Source organism: Berghia stephanieae, chromosome 11 (assembly GCF_034508935.2).
Source record: "Berghia stephanieae isolate SIO BIC M18660-M18661 chromosome 11, UCSD_Bste_1.3, whole genome shotgun sequence".
NCBI lineage: Eukaryota > Metazoa > Mollusca > Gastropoda > Nudibranchia > Aeolidiidae > Berghia > Berghia stephanieae.
This window is the reverse complement of record NC_088370.1, coordinates 5,099,527-5,110,470: the sequence shown is the minus strand read 5'-3', so window position 1 is coordinate 5,110,470 and position 10,944 is coordinate 5,099,527. Positions and strand designations below refer to the sequence as shown.

The following is a 10,944-nucleotide window of genomic DNA, read 5'->3' as shown; positions in this document are numbered from 1 at the left end:
ACAACACTGTTAACGCCCAGGTACTCATTTTACACCTGAGTACGGTGGGAGAATGTGAGTAAAGAGCCTTTTCCAAGGATTCAACTATGCGCCGAGCGCGAGGCTCGAACCCAGGACCTTCCGATCCGAAAGCGAGTGTCATACCACAAGACAGTAGTAGTAGTAGTAGTAGTAGTAGTAGTAGTAGTAGTAGTAGTAGTAGTATTAGTACTATTAGTAGTAGTTGTAGTAGTAGTAGCAGTAGTAGTAGTAGTAGTAGTAGTAGTAGTAGTAGTAGTAGTAGTAGTATTGTGATGATAATAATAATACATAATGATGATGATGCTGATGAAGACGGCGACAAATGACAAGGCAGAGCGACCTGAAAAACGAGTGAGAGCTTCGACCCCTCTATTCCACAAGTGGCGTTTTCGACTTCTCTCTTCCACAAGTGCGATTGCAACGCCAGTGACCCGACGTGAAGTTCGCCTTTGACCTCGATGACATTTTGACCCTGGCCTCTGCTCCAGATGTGACACAATCTTTTATAAAACAACACAGTGTCCCGAGTCCTAACCACTTCGTTTCTAATTATTCTTTGTTCATTATAACTGAGAGGTGAGTACAGATAGCTTATAAGGCTATTCTTGTGATAATTTGTATCGTTTCCTTTAAAACTAAAACTCTAATGTATATTCAACGCCTCCTTTCATAGTCATTGAATCACAGCTCGATTGTTCATTCATTTCAACGTTGTTTGTTTTTGTTTTTATTCGAGAAGGAAAATGAAAGTAGACGTAGCCACTTGAATATAATACTACGGGATACATATCTGACATTTCATTCTGTCTTCATCTAAGTCTAGGTTTTTCTATAATACCCCAATCAGACTATTGGATGCCTTTCTATTGTCGTTTGAAAAATAAACTCACAATTGTCTGAAATGTTAGTGTCGAACCAAATGTTAATTGAGTACACTACACTGACTACATCACTAATGCACATCACAATGCAACGTTCAACTTATGAAAGCTTCACATATAAAAGAAAAATCCTCAAGACAGTAAATACCGCTGCATTTTATTCATATATTAAGTAGAATGATCACGATGAAATTGAAAAGACCAGTAATATGTTGCTTTCACAACCATTGCATTATTGGTATTAGATATCTAGTTACATTATATTAATATTTAATATTCAATTTTCAAATATATTGAATAATATACCCGAGAATCAGTTTCGCTTGAATTCGTATATTTATACTTTCCAGCGGTCTGGATTCTTAGATTGTTTCATAGCCTCAATTAATGCATGGAAATGTACAGCAACTATGGAAAACAATTAGGCTGTCATAGTCATATTTCCCAGAACCTGTTATCACACCTGTTGTTTCCCTCCTCTTCTGATAATGAGCAATTTTCTTGTTTATTTACTGCCTGACTAAAGATGGCTTTATATATACACGTAGCATTTTAGGATTCATGAATCACATATTGTTTCATACATTCTCAATGTTCTTGAATTAATTATAGACAGAATTCAAAATGTTTCCATCATTTAATTTAAAGATGTAAGAGGGAAAATAGTTATCTATCCAGATTACGATCCAGTTGATGATGACACAGAACATTCGTCGAGTTCATAATCCAGATTAGTGCTTTTTTCTTTTTGCTTTAGATACTGAGTTTGTGAGAAAGATTTGAAAGGGAGGAGAGTGATAAACCTTAATTATTAATTAGAAATCTGACACTCTAAATAAAAGATGAAATAGCCACTCAAACTATCTATCTGAACGTTCAGGAAAATAAACTTGAACTCTATTTCTCTGAATGCTCGCGAAATAAACTTAAACTTTATTTCTCTGAACGCTGTGTTCCGAATGCTCGGGAAATAAACTTGAACTCTAATTCATATTTTCGAATGCTCTGCAAAATAATGCTGAACTGTATTTTCCCGTGTAAAATACGGTTATGGTTATACAGACTCCAATCCGATCGAAATGGACACATTAAAAGGATAACAAGATTGTTTTCACCAAGATAAAAGCAATGTGTTGTATTTTTTTTTTCCTGACACTTATTTGCTCAAGTTAGCCGTCAAATTTAATGGAAAATCAATTTATCATAAGTTCACTACATGCTACAAGTAAACATGTAATGTTGATGACATTACAATAAATACATGGTGTGTTAGAAATTTGCTGCGGCTTTTTTCAATGTGTAATTTATAAATGATAAGGAACAAAGACTAAGAGTAAGATACAGTGGAACCTCCCGATAACGACATGCCACGGGACCGAGTTTTTATGTCGTTATCCGGAGGTGTCGTTATTTAGAGGTTTCCAAGATGGCGGACAAAGTGGGCGTGGTAAGGCCCGTGGGACCAGTTTTTATTAACATTGACAAAACAAATAAAAAATTGTAGTGTATTCCTCTTAGAGTCTTCTTGTGCGTGTGTCTGGATGAGACTTTTAGGTGATCTGAATTGAGTACACTGATAGTGTGCGTCTGGAATCTACATCTGTTCCCTATTTAAACCATTCCCCTTTGTCTTACTTTTTCTTATGTCATTTCAATTGCAAATCTAGAATGTTTTTTACTATCCAATGTTCTTCCTTTTTACTGGCGCTGATATGACATAGATGTGTCACAAGCGTAATAAAACCCTTTAAAACAAACAAAAACAGGTAATTCCTCCTCCCACAAAAACACTACTACTACTACTACTACTACTACTACTACTACTACTACTATTACTACTACTACTACTACTACTACTACTACTATACTACTACTATTATTATTATTATTATTATTATTATTATTATTATTATTATTATTATTATTATTATTATTATTATTATTATTATTATTATTTTTTATTATTATTACTACTTCTACTTCTACTACTACTACTACTACTACTATCACCACATAATATCACATTTACCAAGATTTTGTGTTTACTTGCTTACACTAACATTTATACCTTGGTTTTTATTAATGCATATCAGCCAAGATTCGTCAAAACTTATAAACTTTGAGTACTCATACTCGAGATTTTTAGTATCAGATATCTACGAAAACTGCCGAAAATCGCCAAAATGATGTCGTTATTCAGAGGTTTTATCAAAAAGTGCGTCGTTATTTGGACGTTTTTTTTTTACTGATCTTAAATAGAAAAAAAATCGGGACCAGGGGTCAATGTCGTTATCAGGAGGTTGTCGCTATTCGGAGGTGTCGTAATCGGGAGGTTCCACTGTAACACCATAATATAGGTAAACACAAGGCTTATCATAGAGAGAATGTCTGTTTATGCTGATAGTAGATAGGGAAATTCATGTACCTATAAATGAATGTTTCAGAGTTCTACCTAAGTAGCAAAACTGAAAGAAAAAAAAGTAAGAATGAAAGAAAGAAATAAAAAAGGAAATAAAAGGTGGGGCCTAAAATTTGCTCTCATTGTCATCCATATGATCACCGGCTATGCTCAATGCTGCTTGACTTTGTCAAATGGCAAGACATGGTTGATCTGTCACTTGTTTAGCTGAGGGCCATGTTGGAGATCTTTCTGAAAGGAAAGTGAGCGAATTTATACATACACAATTTTCTCCTATAATTAATATGATCCACAGTGTCACAGTGATTGGGAAGCTGGATCTGTTAGATCTGGCCAAAAGTACTTTGCAATAGACTACCATCCTATCCAACGGAAAGCAAGCAATTGCTATTGTCCGTTTCATGCTATAGAAACCGGGATAAACTCCGGCTCCATGGCTCTGTAGGACTACGTGTCAATCATGTAGGCCTACTGTGTCAGAGTCAACTTGGACCTTGACCAACATGTACCTATTTGCAGGCCTGATAACCCAAATTGTCATGGTCTCATTGCTGTAATGGAAATAGTCTCAAACCAACGCAAAATGTTGTCAATTACAACAATGTTGAAGCAGGCCCAATTTTGTGTTCAGTTATTGGACCTGCCGAAATGTGTACTTATACCTTGGCTGAAGTTTATTCTTCTGAGGAGTTTTTTTTTAAAAACGGTACCAATTGCTTGCTACCCTTTTAATAAAACTCTATTTTGTTACAAGCAAAGTACTTTCCACCACTATTTATCATATCATTGCTGGAGAGACAGAGGGGTCAGAAAAAAAAAAAGAAATAACACACCCAAACAAATCAACACACACACACACACACACACACACACACACACACACACAAACATACAAAAATACCATATCGACCTGGAATAAAAAGGTGTCCTCTTGCTCTTGAGTTAAGAAGTTAAGAATATCTGTAAACAGACTACTATGAACCCATTGTGTTTCTCTCTTACCACCCCCCCCCCCTTCTCCCTCTCTCTCTCTCTCTCTCTCTCTCTCTCTCTCTCTCTCTATCTCTCTCTCTCTCTCTCTCTCTCTCTCTCTCTCTCTCTCTCTCTCTCTCTCTCTCTCTCTCTCTCTCTCTCTCTCTCTCTCTCTCTCTTATTTTATTTTCTATAATTTTTTTTTACCCAACTGCTTATGTTCACAGACTTTGTTTAACCTTTGTCTTTGAATAAAAGTTTTATGTTTTGGTATTATCATATCTGATCCAAAACCCCTTGTCAATAGTTCGTGTAGCTATTGATATAGATAGCCTATCGAGTGTTTGTCATTTACAAATAAATTCAAATACAAATCTGGATAAAAGAATATTGGTCACTGGGCCAAGGCAGTGTTCCAATTCCAGAACAGTATTATCAGTAGAGTGGTCCGTAAACCGGCTGATAACATTTCTTTTATCAGTCAAGCTGCCGTTTTGAAAGAAAGACAAGGTCTGTAAACTTTCCCACTCATTTTTTAAATTTTATTTTTTTATATTTTAATACTGAGAATTTATCAATTAAACATGTAAGGATTTTCTTCTCAAACCAATTTGAACTTCATCAATAAATGGTAATTTTCTCATACCCCCCCCCCCCCCCCGCACCGTTTATTTATTTTGATTTTCTTCCCTTCTTATTTACTCTCCCCCCCCCCCCCCCCCCCCCAGTTTTTCTGCCCGGGTAGATCTCTGAAAACGTTCATTTATAGGTACACGAATTTCCCTGACTACTATCTGCATAAACAGATATTATTCTCTCATTGATAAGCCCTGTGATTACCTATAATAATATCAGGAAAAATGTAATCTTACTTTTAGCTTTTATGTTAAATGCTAATCGAAAAATTGGCACAGAAGATTGTAACTCATCGTGTATTTATTATAACACCGCCGACGTACTATTACTATTATTACTATGGTTCATTGATAAGAACATGTAGTCAATGTACAACACAACACACTCGACAACACTCTCCATTTCATTCATAATAGACTTTAGTTATGAAATTGTTGGGTTTTTATTTCTATTGGTTTCTTTTTTTTTTTGTTTTGTTTTGTTTATTGATTTTTATTCGTGTAACGTGTCAAAACTTAGTATTGGAGATTTATGGTCATTAATCTAGGTCATAATCTTACAAAACAGCTTAATGAAATGTAGATACATATTTTTTACATTTTAAAAACATAATAATGTGTTGTTATTGAATATCTAGAGAATTAAATAGAGTTCTGTTCAGCTCAATGAATTTTAGGTTTTATGTTATAATATGCATTTAGGATTTGGTAAAATAATAATAGTAATAATAATAATAATAATAATAATAATAATAATAATAAAAGAAATACGAGAAATATAAATTGGTAAAGCAATATGTATATATATATATATGTGTGTGTGTGGGTGTGTGGGTGTGTGTGTATTCACACTGTGTGTGTGTGTGTGTGTGTGTGTGTGTGTTCGGTGGCAATTTCATCGTGATCCTTTGAAAACCTTATGTAAATGTTTACCCCCAAATCCCCTGCACCAATTCAACAGAACGTGTTTAATACAATAGGTTGGCTGTTTTGTTTGTTGTCAATCCGAGTTGCACTAAGTGTCCTGAATTCGTCTAGGAGTTGAGGCATCTACCTAGTTAGAGTCAGGAATGACACAGCAGATACGCATGGCTAACTCTCAATTTATGGTTGTTTTACATCATCTGATAAAACACTATTTATTTGTTGGAATGGAATAATGATGCTGTGTTGTGGTTGTGATAATAATAATAATAATAATGATGATGATGTGATGATGATGATGATGATGATGATAATAAAAATAATAATAATACGTAATAATAATAATAATGATGATGATGATTATGATGATGATAATAATAATAATGATAATACGTAATAATAATAATAATAAAATAATAATAATAATAATAATAATAATAATAATAATAATAATAATAATAATAATAATAATAATAATAATAATAATAATAATAATGATGATGATGATGATGATTATAATAATAATACGTAATAATAATAATAATGATAATGATAATAGTTATTGTCCCAGGAGGCAATTATTGCTAGGTTACAGCACTTTAAAAAGACCCCCCCCCCCCCTCCAAACAAAAAAAAACAAAAACAAAAAATAAAAATCAACAAAAAAAACAAACAGGACACATCTCTCTCTCTCTCTCTCTCTCTCTCTCTCTCTCTCTCTCTCTCTCTCTCTCTCTCTCTCTCTCTCTCTCTCTCTTCTCTCTCTCTCTCTCTCTCTCCTCTCTCTCTCTCTCTCTCTCTATGTATATATATATATATATATATATATATATATATATATATCCCCCCTCTCTCTCTCTCTCTCTCTCTCTCTCTCTATATATATATATATATATATATATATATATATATATATATATATATATCTGTGGTGGTGGTGGTGGTGGTGACAATAATGGTGATTAATATCATACTCGTAATATCGGCGTTGTCGGTTGTGATTTCGACAAAAGCAATGAAATGAAGTGTAGATTTCTCGGAATCCAACTGTAACTGTCTGGGGAGTAAAACAAGCGATTAACTCACTCAACCCTAACACCGACCATATCCGTAGTTTACCCGGATTACTTTTACCCCATGCCGATTTATTACATTTTTTTCTGAGAAAAATTATAGGCGTGGTATCAAAGCTAATGTTTTTAGTTTTTACATGTTAATGGTAGTTGGAATAAAACTATATAATAATAATAATAATAATAATAATAATAATAATAATAATAATAATAATAATATATCTTTATTGTCCCCAAAAAGTGGCAATCTGTCATTTGGTTACACATTTATAACAATACAATATTGACATAGACACACTCACACAGATGCACACTAGTAACAAAGTAGTTATCGTAAAAAAAAAAAAAACCGGCATCAACAACAACATCATCATCATCATCATCATCATCATCGTCATCATCACCATCATCATCATCATCATCATCATCATCGTCGTCATCATCATCATCATCATCATCATCATCATCATCATCTATGCACATGTATATGCACATGTTGATTTTTAATACACTTTTTTTCCAGTTTTGAAAAGTAGCAAAAATATTTAGGATTGAGTGAGTCAATTGATGTTCGCTGGGAACGATTTGTTTCTGGGAAATCATTTTATTTAATCACACACACACACACACACACACACACACATACACACAACACACACACACACATCAGCACACCCAGCTATAAAGGATATCCTCTACTATGTATTCTAATAATATTATGATGTGCTGAGTTGAACAACACGGGTTTGTTTGCGTTCGTGTGTTAAAATGTAAATAGATTCATTATTCTACAATAATTCTCTATGTGAATCGGGGAATATTTAATTTGTCAATAGTAAATTCATGAGCAATGTTTAATTTTTCATATCAGTTTTAAGATTCGCAAATTTAACTAGCCGTGTGCTAACAAATCCCCTCCCTGCCTCCCTTTTTAAATTAAAAAGAAATAATCTCGCTTTGACCCCACATTTTATCATATAATAGATAGTTCGAAGATGACGTCACTCAGGTCTTTGTTATTGTTTTTTGCCATCCGCGTTTATGAGTAATGCTCACTGAACTGTATTAACCTGACTATAAATGTTCATGGATACACAGTTTTGTGTGTTGGTCCGTTATACTTCCGGATGGCAATGTTGTGAGCTTCTTAGCCAAGCGCATACTATCTATAGCTGATATATTGTATGGGTAGATTAAGATAACCTCAAATGTGTAACACAGTACTTTATAGATCGTATGAAGTTGACGTCACTCAGGTCTCTATTATTGTTTTTTTGTCATCCGCGTTTATGAGTAATTCTCACTAAACTTTATTAGCCAGACTAAAAACATTTAAGATGACACATAGTTTTGTGTGTTGGTTCGTTATACTTCCGGATGGCAATGTTGTGAGCTTCTTAGCCAAGCGCATACTATCTATAACCTAAAAGTTCTTTTGTCAAAATGAAACAAGAGTGTTCCGTGGTGTAGGTGTAAATAATGTGATGTGACGCATCGCCACAAAATGGTAATTTGTAAGTTGGATCGTGATCAAAGTCACGGGTTTCTTGTCACTGGTTAGGCGAAGGTTAAACCAACGCGACTTACTTAATAACGATTTGAAGTGACGAGTCACTAAGTATATTTTAAAAAATATTAAAGAAATAAAACAAACTTGAGCTTTTATATAGATAGTATGCAGATGACGTCACTCAGGCCTTTGTTATTGTTTTTGCCATCCGCGTTTGTGAGTTGTTCTCACTAAACTGTATTAACCAGACTATAAAAGTTCATGGTTACACAGAGTTTGTGTGTTGGTCCGTTATACTTCCGGATGGCAATGTTGTGAACTCCTTGGCCAAGCGCACACTATCTATATCTAGAGCAATATCCACTAAACGTGCTCAAAGCGCTATAGATAGAATGCGCTTGGCTAAGAAGCTCACAACATTGCCATCCGGAAGTATAACGGACCAACACACAAAACTATGTGTAACCATGAACGTTTTTATAGTCTGGTTAATACAGTTTAGTGAGAAGTACTCATAAAGGCGGATGGCACCAAAAAAAAACAAAACAAAAAAAATAAAAAATAAAAAAAAACAATAACAAAGGCCTGAGTGACGTCAACTTCGAACTATCTATATATATAATAAAACAAACTTGAGCTTTTATATAGCGCAATATCCATCAAACGTGCTCAAAGCGCTTTACAGACTGATTCATAAACTGTGATGCGATTCGGTGTGTTATCATTATCAGTGTGCATTTACTTAATCACGAATTTTTGTTGTTGCTTTTAACATTACCACCTTTCCCCCACCCACCCTCCCTCCCTCCCATCCCATCTATCTGTCCATACAGGAAGACAGACGACCAGTGGACGACGGTCAAATCAACAAACGCACGCGCATTCACTCACACACTCACACCAAACAAACACCCTGACTGACGGACTCCAAGAAGAGAAATCCATACGCATAGATTTTAATTTTAACAACATCACATCATCCAGAATAAGCAGACGGTCATGAGCGGGGTACACATGTCGACGTCATCAGTCTTACGTGTGCTCACACTGTGTTGTGGCCAGCAGCAACGGACGGCGCTCACCAGGTAAGTTGTCTGTGCTTGTCGATGCGATGTTATGGTCACTTTGATCATTCCTCTCAAAACGGTACCTAATAGGATTCAGTAGTCTGATGTCACGTCCGCCCAGCAACGAGCAGCTAGGCTCTAAAAAAAAAAGAAAATTGGTTCTTTTTATTCCTCATGCTGGCTAGAACTTTTTCACATGCCATGTGATCGGAATGTATAAAAGTAAAATAAAACATGATCTGATTTTTAATGTTTTTCTCCTCTGGATACACTTTTATGCTCGTCGGAGAAGTATTTCATTGGGGCGTCCGCCATTGTTCCGATAGCTTAAAACCAGTTACTAAGTTACTATGCGTCATTACAAGGGAAGTGACGTCACGACTGTTGAAGCCTATAGATAGAATGCGCTTGGCCAAGGAGTTCACAACATTGCCATCCGGAAGTATAACGGACCAACACACAAACTCTGTGTAACCATGAACTTTTATAGTCTGGTTAATACAGTTTAGTGAGAACAACTCACAAACGCGGATGGCAAAAACAATAACAAAGGCCTGAGTGACGTCATCTGCATACTATCTATAGGCTTGGCCAAAAAAACTCACAACATTCACAACATTCTTCTCATAAAACGTATCAACACACAAAACTATGTGTAACCTTAAAGGTTACTGGTTAATACAGTTAGTGAGAACTACTGAAAAAATGGCTGGCTAAAAACAGTAACAAAGAGCTGAGTGACATCAACTTCGTTCCTTCTATAGATAGAATGAAGTTGACGTCACTCGGGTCTTTGTTATTGTTTTTTTTATTTTGCCATCCGCGTTTATGAGTAATTCTCATTAAACGGTGTTTAACCAGAACACAAACAGTCACGGATACACAGTGTGTGCTGGTCCGTTATAGATAGTATGCAGATGACGTCACTCAGGCCTTTGTTATTGTTTTTGCCATCCGCGTTTGTGAGTTGTTCTCACTAAACTGTATTATCCAGACTATAAAAGTTCATGGTTACACAGAGTTTGTGTGTTGGTTCGTTATACTTCCGGGTGGCAATGCTGTGAACTCCTTGACCAAGCGCATTCTATCTATACTTTCGGATGGCAATGTTGTGAGCTTCTTAGCCAAGCGCATACTATCTATAGTATGTCGGGTGAGCGTGTTGCTTAACGCTGACATTTTGAAAGCTTCATCTATGAAATTTGAATCAAAATAACTTCCTTCATTGAGAAGTATGAGATTTTTTGTTTTCTTAAAATAAAAATAAAAAAATATCTATCTATCTATCTATCTATCTATCTATCTACCTATCTATCTATCTATCTATCTATCTATCTATCTATCTATCTATCTATCTATCTATCTATCTATCTATCTATCTATCTATCTATCTATCTATCTATCTATCTATCTATCTATCTATCTATCTATCTATCTATCTA

At 35.0% G+C, this 10,944-nt stretch overlaps 1 protein-coding gene across 1 annotated transcript in view; it reads left to right on the top strand.

The window, feature by feature from the left end:
• The first annotated feature begins 224 nt into the window (after positions 1-224).
• LOC144957046 (hydroxyacid-oxoacid transhydrogenase, mitochondrial-like) overlaps positions 225-10,944 on the top strand; it is a 70,676-nt gene continuing 59,956 nt past the window's right edge. Inside the window, exons 1-2 of the mRNA XM_078887988.1 lie at positions 225-597; positions 9,269-9,520. Coding sequence (XP_078744114.1) covers positions 9,435-9,520 — 86 coding nt within the window. The 5' untranslated portion in view covers positions 225-597; positions 9,269-9,434. The remainder of the gene's footprint in view (positions 598-9,268; positions 9,521-10,944) is intronic.